The 16,176-nt window shown below is 41.5% G+C and overlaps 1 protein-coding gene across 2 annotated transcripts in view; it reads left to right on the top strand.

Annotated features, from left to right (window-relative positions):
• Nucleotides 1–15,925, top strand: part of TMEM131L (transmembrane 131 like) — a 118,096-nt gene extending 102,171 nt beyond the window's left edge. For both annotated transcript variants that reach the window (XM_044300279.1, XM_044300286.1), the window contains 5 exons: nucleotides 9,029–9,111; nucleotides 11,179–11,299; nucleotides 13,629–13,717; nucleotides 14,893–15,065; nucleotides 15,498–15,925. In XM_044300279.1, coding sequence (XP_044156214.1) covers nucleotides 9,029–9,111; nucleotides 11,179–11,299; nucleotides 13,629–13,717; nucleotides 14,893–15,065; nucleotides 15,498–15,773 — 742 coding nt within the window. In that variant the 3' untranslated portion in view covers nucleotides 15,774–15,925. The remainder of the gene's footprint in view (nucleotides 1–9,028; nucleotides 9,112–11,178; nucleotides 11,300–13,628; nucleotides 13,718–14,892; nucleotides 15,066–15,497) is intronic.
• The last annotated feature ends 251 nt before the right edge of the window (nucleotides 15,926–16,176 follow it).

The following is a 16,176-nucleotide window of genomic DNA, read 5'->3' as shown; positions in this document are numbered from 1 at the left end:
CTGCCTTCCCCTGGCGTCTGGCGGATCCTTTGGGTTCTTTCCCTCTGTCCTCTGCTCCTCCGCTCGGGTGGATACGGGACAACATTGTTCGAGGGCCGACGGGGCTAGTTTTGTCGACCCTTCTGCCCGTGTTACTGGTCTGCGCCTGATCACATTGGGTTTTTCGCCTGCTTGCCAGGCGACTGTCCACTCCTGGCTGTGTTTCGTCCAGGATCTGTCGTAAGACTTAGGTTTTTTTTGTCTGGGGTTCTGTGGGAAGCTGTGCATTCCCCACTCTGAAGTTCTTTCCCCAAGGTTCTGTCTTTTCCTTGAGGTGTCAAGTGTCGGCGCTGTTCTTCCTCTTCCAGCGTTCCCGGCCCTCTGGCCTGCCAAGACCACCTTCCTCGGAGTGGCTCTTTGGTTCCTCTGTACTGTCCTTCGGTACCGCCCTGGGGACTGTATTCTGAGCTCTCGGCGCTCCAATCTTGTCCTTGGAGCCGTTACAGGAGTTCTCTCTATCCCTTCTGTCCTGTACGGTTGTGTTCCGTATCAGTCGTGTCTCTGACGGGTGCCGGAATGGCCCCTTTTTTTGTTACGAGCTTTCTGTCTTTTCCAGGACAGGGCTGTTCTGCATCCCGTTTCTTCCTTCCTTCTGAAGGTGGTGTTTGCCTTTCGCTTCAACACCTCACCTATTTGGACGTTGTTTGGGCCTTGCCGTTTTTACTTGGAGATCTCCGACTCTTGCAGACGTTCGGCCTCTTGGGTTTCCAGGAGGTCTGTGCATAGGGTTGACAGACTCCAGGGTGGTTTTCCTCCACTTGATCAGATTGGCTATTGCTGAGGTTACCGCACCTAGGGCAGGATTCTGTCTTTGGTGTCACCGTTCCTTTCACCAGAGCGGTCGGTGCCTCCTGGGCTGGAGGCATTGGGCTTCGGCTGGGCATTTGGGCACGGCGGCCACAGGTCTGCCTTGCACGCCTTACTGAGTTTCTACAGGGTGCATACTCTGACTTTGGCGGATGCTGCCTTACCCCGCCTGGGTTTACAGGCGGCGGTTCATTGATGCCTTTCGGGTGCTTCACCTTGGTGCTGTGGTCCCTCCCCCTTTTGGACTGCTTTTGAACGTCCCAAGGTCTTCTGTGTCCCCCAAGGAAACTGGGCGAGAAAACGAGATTTTTGTATAACTTACCAGTAAAATCTCTTTCTCGCTCTTTCCTTGGGGGACACAGCACCCACCCATTCATTGTTTTTTCTCTGGGCGTTTTCCGAGTTTTTGTTACCCGTTGGGTAGTTGGCTTTTTGGTTCCTTGTTGGTCTTTGCCTTTTCTCACTGCTTGGACACGCAACTGGCAGTCTCTCTCTCCAGGCTGAGGGTATAGCTGTGGAGGAGGGGCTTAACAGTTTTCACTTAGTGTCATGCCTCCTATGGAGATGAGCTATACCCAAGGTCTTCTGTGTCCCCCAAGGAAAGAGCGAGAAAGAGATTTTACTGGTAAGTTATACAAAAATCTCGTTTTTAGATTTAGTATTTACAAATGGGAATTTGGTATCTGATATTACTGTGGGAGAAAGCTTGGGATCTAGTGATCACCAGTCAGTGTGGTTTACTATAAGTACAGTGAGTCACACCACACAAAAACTAAAGTTTTAGTTTTTAGAAAAACAGACTTTTCTAAAATTAGATTAGTGGTATACGAGTCCCTATCAGATTGGAACAGTTTCAATGGAGTCCAGGAGAAATGGGACTACTTAAAAGTGGCACTATTGAAGGCAACAGAAAATTGCATTAGGCTTGTCAGTAAAAGCAAAAAAAGGAAGAGACCACTGTGGTATTCAGCAGAAGTGGGCAAAATCATTAAAAACAAAAAGATAGCATTTAGTAATTATATTTAAAAAAAAACAAGGATGACAGGCAAATTTATAAGATTGGGCAGAGAGAGGCCAAACAAGTTATAAAAGCTTCTAAAGCACTGTCAGAAGAGAAATTAGCTCAGTCAGTGAAAAAAGGCAATAAGGCATTCTTCAGATACATAAATGAAAAAAGGAAACTAAAACAAGGAATTAACAAATTAAAAACAAAAGGAAGGTATATGGAAAAAGATAAAGAACTAGCTGACTGCCTCAATGAATACTTCTGTTCAGTTTTTACAAAGGAAAATGAAGGAAAAGGACCTCAGTTAGGAAGGAAGACTAATAAATCTTTTAATGCATGTGTCTTTACAGAGGAAGAGGTTCTAAGTCAGCTGTCTAAAATTAATACAAATAAGTCACAGGGGCCTGATGGGATACAGCCAAAGCTATTAAAGGGCTTCTGTCACCCCACTAAACCTTTTTTTTTTTGCTTACTTATAATCCCTACACTGCGATTTATGGCTACATGATCAAATTAATCATTTTGGTCCTGTAGATTTAGTTTAAAACAAGCTTTTAAAATATGCTAATTACCTTGCTACCAGCAAGTAGGGCGGCTACTTGCTGGTAGCAGCTGCATCCTCCGATCGTAAAGACGCCCCCTCCACATTGTGATTGACAGGGCCAGGGAACGGGATCGTTCTCTGCTGGCCCTGCCTGTTTGCATTTAAAATCTTGCGCCTGCGCCGCGGCCGTACCTGTCTTCAATTGGCGCAGGCGCACTGAGAGGCGGCCGCTCCATCCTCAATGCGCCTGCTCCGGGTGTAGATGTGACGTCATCGGCGCAGGCGCATTGAGGATAGAGCGGCCGAGCAAGCGGCCGCCTCTCAGTGCGCCTGCGCCAATTGAAGACAGGTACGGCCGCGGCGCAGGCGCAAGATTTTAAATGCAAACAGGCAGGGCCAGCAGAGAACGATCCCGTTCCCTGGCCCTGTCAATCACAATGTGGAGGGGGCGTCTTTACGATCGGAGGATGCAGCTGCTACCAGCAAGTAGCCGCCCTACTTGCTGGTTGCAAGGTAATTAGCATATTTTAAAAGCTTGTTTTAAACTAAATCTACAGGACCAAAATGATTAATTTGATCATGTAGCCATAAATCGCAGTGTAGGGATTATAAGTAAGCAAAAAAAAAAGGTTTAGTGGGGTGACAGAAGCCCTTTAAAAGAGCTTAGCGGTGAACTAGCAAAACAATTAACAGATTTATTTAACCAATTGCTGGTAACAGGAGTCATCCCAGAAGATTGGAAATTAGCAAATGTTGTGCCCATTCACAAGAAAGGTAGTAGGGAGGAATCGGGCAACTATAGGCCAGTAAGCCTGACATCAATAGTGGGGAAATTAATGGAAACCATACTTAAGGAAAGGATTGTAGAACAGCTAAAAGCCCATGGATTGAAAGATGAAAAACGGCATGGGTTTACTTCAGGGAGATCATGTCAAACTAATCTTATAGATTTTTTTTTGATTAAGTGACTAAAATAATAGATGGAGGAGGTGCAGTAGACATCGCTTATCTAGACTTTAGTAAGGCTTTTGTTACCGTCCCACATATAAGGCTTATCAATAAATTGCAGTCTTTGTGCTTGGACTCCCATATTGTTGAATGGATTAGACAGACAACAGAGGGTTGTAGTCAATGGAGTATATTCAGACCATGGTCTTGTTGCCAGTGGGGTACCTCAGGGATCTGTTCAGTGACCCATATTGTTTAATATCTTTATCAGCGAAATTGCAGAAGGCCTCGATGGTAAGGTGTCTTTTTGCTGATGACACAAAGATTTGTAACCGGGTTAATGTTCCTAGAGGGATACACCGAATGGAAAAGGATTTAGGAAAACTAGAGGAATGGTCAAAAATCTGGCATCTAAAATTTAATAAGTGATCAGTGCAAGATAATGCTCCTGGGGCGTAAAAACCCAAGAGCAGAATATAAAATCAGTTATACAGTCCTAACCTCAGTATCTGAGGAAAGGGATTTAGGGGTCATTATTTCAGAAGACTTAAAGGTAGGCAGACAATGTCATAGAGCAGCAGGAAATGCTAGAAGAATGCTTGGCTGTATAGGGAGAGGCATTACCAGTAGAAAGAGGGAGGTGCTCATGCCGCTCTACAGAGCACTAGTGAGACCTCATTTGGAGTATTGTGTGCAGTACTGGAGACCATATCTCCAGAAGGATATTGATACTTTGGAGAGAGTTCAGAGAAGAGCTACTAAACTAGTACATGGATTGCAGGATAAAACTTACCAGGGAAGATTAAAGGATCTTAACCACTTGCCATCTGGGCCATTTGCCCCCTTCCTGACCAGGCCTAATTTTGCAAAACTGACACACTGAAATCTCACTTTATGTGGTAATAACTTTGAAACGCCTTTATTTATCCAAGTCGTTCAGAGATTGTTTTCTCGTGACACATTGTACTTCATGATAGTCATAAATTTTAGTCAAAATATTTCACCTTTATTTATGAAAAAATCCCAAATTTAAAAAAAAAATGGAAAAATTCGCAATTTTCTAAATTTCAATTTCTCTGCTTTTAAAACAGAAAGTGATACCTCATAAAATATTTATTACTTAACATTCCCCATATGTCTACTTTATGTTGGCATCATTTTGGAAATGTCATTTTATTTTTTTAGGACGTTAGAAGGCTTAGAAGTTTAGAAGCAATTCTTCAAATTTTTAAGAAAATTGCCAAAACCCACTTTTTAAGGACCAGTTCAGGTCTGAAGTCACTTTGTGGGGCCTACATAGTGGATACCCCCATAAATGACCCCATTGTAGAAACTACACCCCTCAAGGTATTCAAAACCGATTTTACAAACTTTGTTAACCCTTTAGGCGTTCCACAAGAATTAAAGGAAAATGGAGATCAAATTTTTAAATTTCACTTTTTTGGCAGATTTTCCATTTTAATCAAATTTTTTCTTTAACACATCGATGGTTAACAGCCAAACAAAACTCAATATTTATTACCCAGATTCTGCGGTTTACAGAAACACCCCACATGTGGTCATAAACTGCTGTATAGGCACACGGCAGGGCGCAGAAGAAAAAGAACTCCACATGGTTTTTAGATGCCATGTCCCATTTGAAGCCCCCTGAGTAGAAACTCCCAAGAAGTGACCCCATTTTGGAAACTAGGGGATAAGGTGCCAGTTTTATTAGTACTATTTTTGGGTACATATGATTTTTTGATCATTCATTATAACACTTTATGGGGCAAGGTGACCAAAAATTGGTTGTTTTAGCACAGTTTCCATTTATTTATTTTTACAGCGTTCACCTGAGGGGTTCAGTTAAGTGACATTTTTATAGAGCAGATTGTTAAGGACGTGGCGATACCGAATATGTATACTTTTTCTGATTTATTAAGTTTTACACAATAATGGCATTTTTGAAACCAAAAAAATGATGTTTTAGTGTCTCCATGTTCTAAGAGCTATAGTTTTTTTTATTTTTTAAGAGATTTTCTTATGTAGGGGCTCATTTTTTGCGGGATGAGGTGACTGTTTTAGTGGTACCATTTTGTGGGACATACGCGTTTTTGATCACTTTGTGTTGCACCTTTTGTGATGTAAGGTGACAAAAATTGCTTGTTTTGACACTGTGTTTTTTTTTTTTTTTACACTGTTCACCCGAGGGGTTAGGTCATGTGATATTTTTATAGAGCTGGTTTTTACAGACGCGGCAATACCAAATATGTCAATTATTTTTTTTTTTTCTATTTTTAACATTTTTTTTATTCCTTACTTGGGGACTTTTTTTTTTTACATGTGAAACTTTTTTTTATTTGAATTTTTCAACCCTTTATTTTTTATTTTACACTTTTCGTCCACCATAAGGTCTTACAAGACCTCTGGGGGACATTTACTTCACTTTTTCTTTTTTTTTTTTCACTGTTGATTTCTCCTGTAACTGGGGCTGACATAGTAGCCCCAGTTACAGTGGAAATACACCCCCCAGAGAGGCTGTACAGCGCAATACTGCGCTGTACAGCCTCAGAGCAGGGCTGATCGAGGTCTCTGAAAGACCTCACACAGCTCCTGCACTCTCCGGTCCCGGCGGTCACATGACAGGCGCTTCCTGCTCTGCATACACAGCGCTCGGTGAGCACTGTGTATGCAGCGATCCAGAAGGCAGGGACACCTGGACACTGTCCCTGCCTTCTCTCTGAGTTGCCCTGCTGTCACTGACAGCGGGCAACCCGATCAGCAGCTGCACGATTAGCGTGCAGCTGCGATCTCTGAAAGGACGTTTTAAAACGTCCATTAGGAGATAGAGATCCACCTCCCGGACGTTTATAGTCTATGGGCGGACGGGAGGTGGTTAACATGTATAGCTTGGAAGAAAGACGAGACAGATGGGATATGATAGAAACTTTTAAATACATTAAGGGAATCAACAAGGTAAAAGAGGAGAGAATATTTAAAAGAAGAAAAACTGCTACAAGAGGACATAGTTTTAAATTAGAGGGGCAAAGGTTTAAAAGTAATATGAGGAAGTATTACTTTACTGAGAGAGTAGTGGATGCATGGAATAGCCTTCCTGCAGAAGTGGTAGCTGCAAATACAGTGGAGGAGTTTAAGCATGCATGGGATAGGCATAAGGCCATCCTTCATACAAGATAGGGCCAGGGGCTATTCATAGTATTTAGTATATTGGGCAGACTAGATGGGCCAAATGGTTCTTATCTGCCGACACATTCTATGTTTCTATAACAATTGAAAAGCTTTTTTTCAGTAGAATATTTTTATGTAATAAAACTTTAAACTTTATTTTTTTTTAACCATTTACTAGTCACACAAGGGGGCTTTAACAGGAGAACTTTTATAATACACTGTACTGCTTATGCAGTACGTTCTGGTTTACCACCCTGTATGTAAGCAACACCAATTAGAGAAACTAGCCCAAAGTAGTAATAGCTGTGAGGTTGATGCTAAACTATAAACGCCTATAAATACTCAACACAGCAACATGAAGTATAATATAGAAAATCTTTATGGTTACAAAAACAACATACTAGTAAAAAAAAACAAAAAACATGTGCGTGGCAATACAGACACAGGAATGAATAAGACTATAATAGCATTGTATACAGTAAAGGAACTTTACCATGTTTTCAAGGAGTTCTACTTCTTTGGTACTTTTTTGGAGTCAGTAAGAGTTACTGCATTTACTGTATACCATGCTATTATAGTCTTATTCATTCCTGTGTCTGTATTGCCACGCACATGTGTTGTTTTTTTTACTAGTATGTTGTTTTTGTAACAATAAAGATTTTCTATCTCATTCTTCATGTTGCTGTGTTGAGTATTTATAGGTGTTTACACCCTGTATGTAAATCCATACCATTGTTACAGCCACATATTGAGATATTGCTCCTGTCCTAACACAACTATATTGCCCCCTTTGTCAGGCGGTTTCATTAAGGAGGAATCTTTCTCTAATGTCAATAAACCATTTAATTCATCCCTGGTTAAGTTACTCCCCTTGTGGGCGGTCTTCTCTCTTCATAAGTCGGCGCTTTGAGCGTCTGTATTACGGCCAACTTAGCGCCGGACTTGCTGCCCCACACCACTAGTGTGGCAGCTTTGCTAATGCTAACCTTCAGCTCTGTATACTCCTGATGAATCTAATGAAGATACGTGTCAAGTATGACGCTGGTTAGTGAAGGTGACAGCTAGTTCCCAATGCTAGGTAGTTTAGGGGGATTTAGACTCATTGATACTGGCTACATTTTTTAGGCTTTACTTTACTTTGCTTTATTAGCCTCATAGTAGCCCTGTGGGCTGTTAATAGGGGCTTATGCTAATTTGTTTTTGCCCCAATTCTTGTACCCAATAGCACATTCCTTTCCACCCTATCTGGTGGTGCCCCGCTATCTAGGCTGTGACCTCTGAATATAGGGGTTGTATTTACACCCCTTAGTTGTTTCACTTGTTTCTAGCCATTTGGATAGCAGGGACACACCAGTTTGTGTTTGTACCCTGTGGGGAGCAGTAAATTAAGACACGATTCATTACACCTGTGCTCTACCCAAAATTTATTTGGCAATAATCCTCTGGTCAGACCACCTCCCTTCAAGGGGTTACACTCTTATCCTACATAATTGTTGTCTGCAGATTAGTGACCTCTCCCCAAGTATTTTTAGATTATCATAGTAAAGTTATGTTTTTATAGCGTTTCCGTCACGCCAGTGATCTATAAATGTATAGGGACGTCTACCTCTTGTATACCTTTCCTTCCGTGAATTTTCTGTCAAAAAAAAAAAATAGATTGCTTCTTTAAAGATTACATACAACATTTGCATTTATGGTAAAATAAAACTGTCATAGATCTAGTGATGCGGCCTGGAAGGTAGATAAAATGAGCCTAGTCTACTGTAACCTGCTATGCAATCAAGTGAACTCAAGCACAACATTTCAGTAGTATAGGCTTTCCACCTGTAAAGGCCATCCTTTCAAGTAACTTGTTCATGAAGACTGGTAATATGAGTCTAGTGGACTTGTTTGTATTGGCACATTGCCTGCATACTTCCGAATACCATTGAGCACAGATCTCCCAGGCAACTTTTCTTAGAGGAGCCAGCTTCATTAATTAACCCATGGGTCTGAGAAGGTTTGACGTTAGCATCAGAGTTGATACATTAAAGACTGGCTCCATCTGTCAATTATATAGTCGTGCAGCTTCTGTGTAAAAGTACAATACTTTTGGGAACCTAGGTGTAATCTTGGTGGGTGTCTAGATTACGTTTCTTTAATGAGCACTGGATTATGTATGGCTATTGCAGACAGGGCTAGTTAAATATTGTCACCCTCAAAGCCTAGAGGACTATAATAATTTAACAGTGATTTTACCTGTAGCACGGTTCATCCAACCTCCACATTTTGATGATAATGGAAACTGCTAGTTTGGACTCATTTCTGAACTTAGTCGTTACTTAGAATGATATTTGCGAGAGGTAAATTGCTACTTAAGATGTATGTTGGCGCCTGAGAGGTGCAGGACACCATTACCATAATTGACATGCTTTTTGGGGGACATTGTTAGGTTCCAGGACCTTGTAAAGCTTTCTAACATGTACACATATGAATGTGCTAGATCCTATAACATTTTATTATCCTTTTGTTTCTAGTTCCGATATAAACTCCTTGTCTCACTACCCCGACATTTTATCATCTCCTTATCCCGAGGTGCCAGAGGCTGATAAAAGCAAAGGTAAATCTGTTGTACTTTGCAGGTTACTTAATATGATTTGTATAATAGTTCTAAGATTTTCTTAAAGGATTGTGAAGAATTCGCCCCCAGAAACGTCACCACTTTTGTCTATGCAACCTGTTATTTGAGATAGGAGATTGTGACTACTTACTGTAGCTCTGTGCCCAAGTGTAATCTAGTGCTAGCTGTTAAGTCCTTCATGATTGGACTTCTTCTCTTGATATGTAGACATAGATGCCTTTAAAGTAGATCTCTCATATACAGGCCACAGGATGTAATAAATAACATTTTTAGATATTCAGTTGACAGCAGTGACTCTTTTCAGTTGCTTTCATGACCATTCCATGGTTAGAATACAGTAAAAAATTGAATTTTACTATTCAATTACAGTACTTTAGTTCTGGACTTGCTTATATTGCATCTCGTATATTTATGATAAAGAAGTTCTTATGTTAGGCCGTACATGTAAAGTCGAGACCTTAAAGATGGTGCTCACTCAGGAGCTGAGGGGGCACCATAGCCGTCGGGTTTCTGCTGTTTTCCACAGACACCCAAAGGCAGTGTCTGTGATAACGCCGATCATGGACATTTAACCCGTCAGATGCCATGGTCAGTTGCAACCATGGGCTGTAAGTGGTAAAACTCCTGTAGCGCAGCATTTGAAAGGCTCTCCTGAGCAGAGATCGAGAGAGTTGTTCTGTTGCTATGGCAACCTTGGGCCTTCTGAAGAATTCAAGGCCTGCCACAATGATGTTTGTATAGAGCCCTCAAAAGGCACATAGTGAACCTTCCATAGGCTGCAAAGTTAAATCATTGCAGTCTATGGGTGAAGTGATCAGACGTTCAAGTTCCTTAAGGGTTAATATCAGTTTTAAAAGATACATAAAAATTGAAATCATCCACCTTTCCCCATATATAAAAAAAAAATCATTAGCGTTTTCTGAAATGGCCAAAAGGCTTATGGTAAGATATCAAAATCCCTGATTCGCTTCATCTGCCTAAAAAATTGAATAAAAAGTGATCAGAACGTAACTATAAAAAAGTTATTTAAGTCAAAATATGGAGATGCAAAGAAAAAAAATTTTTTTTCCAAAGTTATTTTTTTTAACCTATTAAATCACAAGAAAAACTATATAAATTTGCTATTACCGTAATTGAACTGACCCAGGAAATGAAGGTAACTTGTGAGTTTTACTGCATAGGCAAGTATTTAAAAATGAAACCCATAAAACTATGGCAGAACTGCCTTTTTTGCCAATTCCATCTAATTTTGAATTTATTTTAGCTTCCCACCACATCGTAGGCAATATTACATTTTTCCACTAGAAAAATCAACGTGTCCCACAAAAAATTAGCTATCATACAGCTATCTGAATGGAAAAATAAAAACGTTTATGGCAGGAAGTAAAAAACAAAAATGCAAAAACTGAAAATCTCAAGGTGGGGAGGAGGTTAAGTGGGAAAACCTTTATTTCAACAGTTCACAAAATGTCACAAACATGCAAGCTTCTTAGGCTACTTTCACACCTGCGTTCGGTGCGGACCCGTCTTGTATCTGCACAGACAGATCCGCACCGATAATGCAAAGGCTTGTATCCGTTATAAAAAAAAAAAAAAAAAAGGTCCAAATCAAAACGCACCATATTGTGTCAGTGAAAACGGTTTCATCCCCATTGACTTACATTGTAAGACAAGGCGGATCCGTTTGGCTCTGCATCGTCAGGCAGACACCAAAACGCTGCAAGCAGAGCGGAATGGAGGCGCAACGGAGCCAAACTGATGCATTCTGAACGGATCCTTAGCCATTCAGAATACTTCGGGGCTGAACTGATCCGTTTTGGGCTGCTTGTGAGAGCCCTGAAACGGATCGCACAAGCGGACCCAGAAACGCCAGTGTGAAAGTAGCCTTACAAAATGTACATTTTACAAACCACACTGTCTATTTGTTTAAAAAAAATATATAAGAAAATGTGAGTTCTGCTGCATCGGGAGGGCCTGAAATAGTTTAATATTTCAGCTTTGTTTAGAGGTCAGGACATTCATACTGCCATGTCAATGTTTCCTCAGGTTTGTACCCCCCGGACGATGTATGGTCTGCACAGCCCATGTGTCTAACCAACGATCTCAACTATAACCTTGAGAACCCAATGCCATGTATGACACAGGATCCTCCACCCGTGCAAAATAGGTCTGTATTGTGTTCTCTGTCTGTGTAAATGTGCAGGTCTGTTCGGGTATAGTTATATGTATCATAGCAGAGCATTGTGGACCATTTATATGTGTAGTAATCTGATGTGGAAATGCCTACTCTTCTAGCGTGCCAAACACTGCAATTTGTGAGCTCCGCCGCGCTGTTATTGGTTTGTCTATATTCTTGTCGTTGAGCTCTGATAACCAGCAGAATTATGAATGCAGCTCTAGGATTAGAATAGAAGCTGTAACTCCGGATCTGTATGAGAAGCACAAATTACAATTAACCCCTTTCCCACCAATTGACATGCTATTACAGTGCAGGGACTGGAGCCAGCACTTTGAACTGAGCTGTAAGCACACCCCTGTTCAAAGTGTAGTGGCTGTGCAATTCCCATTCTAGTGTATGGGCAGCGGAGCTGCAGTACCTTGGCATGGCCACTACACTTTTAGCCAGATTCCCAGCTCTGTTCATTTCAAAATGCTAGTTCCAGCAGCTGCAAGGAACAGGTGATCAGTGGGTGGGAGTGGGTGTTGTACCCCACCAATCGGATATTGATGACCTACCCTGAGAATAGGTCATTAATATTAGTAGCTTTGGAAGACTCCTTTAAAGGGATTTTGTCAGGAAACACATTCTACATTTTTCAGACAAGCACCTGGATCTGAATACTTTTGTATTTGCATGCAGTTAAAAATTTAGTGTAGCCAGTGAGCTAGTCAATAATATATATATAAGTATAGCGCCATCTGCTGATTTGGTCTTTTCCTTATTTTATTTTTTTTGTCCGTCTCTCTGAGCTGGTCAAAAGTGCTTAAAGGGAACCTGTCATCAACTTTCTGCTGGCCATACTAATGGCAGTATGAAATACAGACAGGTGAGTTGATTTCAGCGGTCTGTCATTTATAAGTTATAAGTAAGTGGTTGCCGAGAACCAACATCACAATCGCTGCAGACTGAGCCTGGAAAAGAGTCCCGGCCACCTGAGAAGAGTCCTGGTTATTCATGAACTCCTGCCCACCTGCTGATGATTGGTCTTCTACCTGGTTTTCTCCCTTTCTCTCTAGGAGAGAACTGCCAATCATCAGCAGATGGGCGAGGGTGCAGGAGATTATGTATAACCAGGACTCTTCTCAGGTGGATGTGACTCTTTTCCAGGCCTGGGCTGCAATGATTATGATGCTGGTTCTTGGCAACCACTTACTTTTAGCTCATGAGTGACAAACCGCTGATATCAGCATTTCTGTCACTATTTTATGTTGCCCTCAGTGAGGCCAGCATAAAGTTGATGACAGGTTCCCTTTCAATCTTCAACTCCCACCAGCCATAGGTTTTGTTAGAAACTGGTAGTTACAGGGAGAGAGCTGCAGCAGAAAGGACACGCCCCATGAGCTGCCAGACTGAACATAATCTAGCAGAACATCTGGAGCAATTATATGGAAATCTCTGGATCCATGTGAGGTACAGGGCTGGTTCTAGCTTTGTTACAAAGGTATTGTCATGTACTATATTATGCCTCGTTTTCATTTTTTACTTCAATCATGGCATAAACCCTTCAAGGGGTTAAAGTGGATCTGTCAGCTTAATATGCTGCCCTATGTCAGAGCAGCATACTACAACTACAGGCCCATACTGCTGGTAGCCAGAAAGAGACAAAAAAAACATTGTGCTGCTAGGAGTGAAACAGCAGAACATCTCTGTGCTGTTCTGGCTACTAGCAGTATGCATTTATAGCTCTAATAATCTGCCCGCAAAGTAGTTGTACACGTTATTTTTATTGATGACCTATCCTCAGGATCGTAAATCAATTATTATATCGGCAGGGGTCCGACACCCGCCACCCCTGCCGATTAGCTGGTTAAAGAGAAGGCCATGCGCCATGCCAGTGCTGCCTTCTCTTCAGTGTTTATCTGCTCGCAGTCTCAACCGCAGTGGTGAACAGGTGTAAGTACACCTAAGCTGTCCCATTCACTTCAATGGGACGGCTCCTTCCACTTGAATAGCAACAAGCTGTCCCATTGAAGTGAATGGGATGGCTTATAATTATACCTGCTCACTAGTGACACAGCGTGTGGCCTTCTCTTCAGCTGATCGGCGGGGGTCTGACACATCTGATATTGATGACCTTTCCTGAGGATAGGACATCCATAAAATAACTTGGACAACCGCTATGTAAAGCTGACAGTTCTCCTTTGAGTCACTGGAGTTTTTATGTATTTTATAGATAAATCCTAAACCTGTTCAGGGGCGCACCTATACTTCAGATAGATCATCCTCCATAGTGTGGACTACCCGCTGTAGTAATTTTGCATCCTTTTTATTCTAGCTACATGAATTGGAATTCAACATGTGACGGACAGTTTTCTGGCATTTACAGCTCTTTGGAGTTAAATGACTTTAACTCTTACCCTGAAGGTAAAGATGACATTATATTGCATACACAATGTAATAATCCTACATCTATCTATACATGCGATTGCTGCAGTGACCCACGTTTTGTGCGTCTATTCATATGTGAAACAACGGTGATGGCTGTCTTTGTAGCATGCAAATACTAATGCCACCGGAACTGCTTATTTCATAACCAATTTACATGGAATAATCTGTACATTGAAAAGTGAGCTGGAATAGAGAAATGAAACTGAAGTCTTCCTCTATTTTGAGGAAACTGAACAAAGCTTGCATCAAGTGTCTTACTGCTAACAATTCACAGATGGTTTTCAATTTCCACATTCATTTTATTAGAACAATCAAGTTTTCACTTCAAATTGGTAGCAAAACAGACTATTGGTCTTTATGTACTTGTATAGAAAGGGGGCTTTCCAAATGCTTTCTAGGGGGGGTCCCTTTTCAAGACCTCAGATTAGATGGATCATCGAATGGCTACAAAATACACAGGAAAAAAAAATATATTTATTTATATTTGTGGTGTATTATTGGCATAAGCATTATAAATTGCCTAGGGCAGCATGATAGTGAGAGACAGCCCTGGGCACATGCGCAGTACACAGAACTGCAACATAGCACGTCTATCGCTGTGCAAGGAAAACCTATGAAGGAGCAGTGTCACTCAACCATCACTACTGCTCCCTATTTCAGGGAATTGGTAGTTCAGACACCACTAGCAGCTCCTTTACAACCGCTTACCATCAGACCAAAGATATTGATGGCCTATCCTTAGGATATGTCACCACTATCAGATTGCTGGTGGTTTGACACCCTCAGCGATCAGCTAGCACTGCCGGAAATAACAGAATGGAAGGTAAGCACATGGCTGCTCCGTTCTCTGTGTAGTGGGGTACTGCAGCTTAGCTCCCATTTATGTGAAGGAGGGCTGAGCTGCAGTAACGGAGCATGGCTACTACACGGAGAATGGAGCAGTCTGATTCCACTCCGTCCTCAGTCTTCGTTTCTGCAAAACTGGCTGCAACGAACAGCTGATACATGGAGGTTTTGAGTAACCACTGATCTGATATTGCCGAGCTGTGCTAAGATTAGGTCATCAATGTCTGTAGTCTGGAAAGCCCGTTTTAATTTAATGGATTTTTGATAATTGCTATATTTAATGCTTCCTGTGCTTAATTCTGCAGAAAATATGAACTTTCACAATAGTTTTTCATGTCCTGATGTACAAAATCCAGCTTTTATTGACCAATGTCAGTCTACTTGGAACTTGAACCCTCCGGCTCCACCACCAGCACCCCCTCCACCAGGTCCTCCTATGCCAAACTCCTGGGAACCAACCAACTATGTCAGCAATTCTGTAAGTAAATGATTGATGAATTATCCATTGGATGCTCAGGTTTATGTCTAGATGGACGTTATGGATTGAATAATAACCTTTATATAGTGCCGACTTATTCCGTAGCACTTTACAATCAGGGGGTTGATGTACAAACAAAATCATACATTACATTGTAACAAATAAGTCAATGATTAAAACAAGGAGTGAGGGCTCTATGAAAGTATAGTAAGAACATGCATACAGATGGAATCAAGATCCCAGGAGTGCAACACAAGGGTACTAATTGCGGAGCCACTATGTTATTTTACCGTGATAGGAAATGTAAGAAAGAAAATTTATAACCCACTTTTCAAAAGTAGTTGCTTGAAAGGCAAATTGAGATCACAGCAATACAGTATGTTGAGTGGGGTACCACCATTTATGTTCTGACGATTATACTCTACATTTCAGCCTTACCTCTCCAGCACCAGAAGTTTATCTCCCATGTCAGGACTGTTTGGATCGATCTGGGCTCCCCAGAATGATGTGTTTGATGGGTATTGCCCTGTGAGTGACTCTCCTCCCCATTCCGAGCACATTGGGACTCATTCAATGTTGTGCAAGCAAGAATACTCTTCAAGGTTTAACCCCTTTCATGCATACATGAATCTGGACATTTGGACAACTGCTAACCGGAATCAAACTTTTCCAGTCTCCAGAGACTCTGGTTACTGTGGGAACATGTGAGCCGGATACCGATGGCAGAAAATGTGATTAGTGTTACTGGCTGTTTTTGGTCACTAGAATGAGCAAGGTGTTGGAATAGAGTATGATGTTGGTGAATATTTTGGCACTTTTTATATGGATAATAAATCCTTTTTTTCCCTTTTTTACTGACATTAAGCCTTGCGTTTTCATTTATTTGCAGATGACATTAGAAAGTTGAGTGTTTAAAAGAATGAGTAGGATCACCCCCAGCCAGAAATGCCCGAGGTTGTCCTTGTACCATTCGGAGGGTTGAGCCTAAATTGTTCCTATTACGAGACAGCCATTTGTGTCCGTTTTCCATGCCCTATCCTTTAGTAGTCCATCAGTATATTTGAGGAGACATTCTATGCAGGATCCATGGGTTTAGTGGTCAGGTTGTTGG

This window comes from Bufo gargarizans, chromosome 1, assembly GCF_014858855.1.
Source record: "Bufo gargarizans isolate SCDJY-AF-19 chromosome 1, ASM1485885v1, whole genome shotgun sequence".
NCBI classification, from domain to species: domain Eukaryota; kingdom Metazoa; phylum Chordata; class Amphibia; order Anura; family Bufonidae; genus Bufo; species Bufo gargarizans.
Note: the sequence above shows the minus strand (reverse complement) of the source record. Positions and strands in the feature narration are given on the sequence as shown.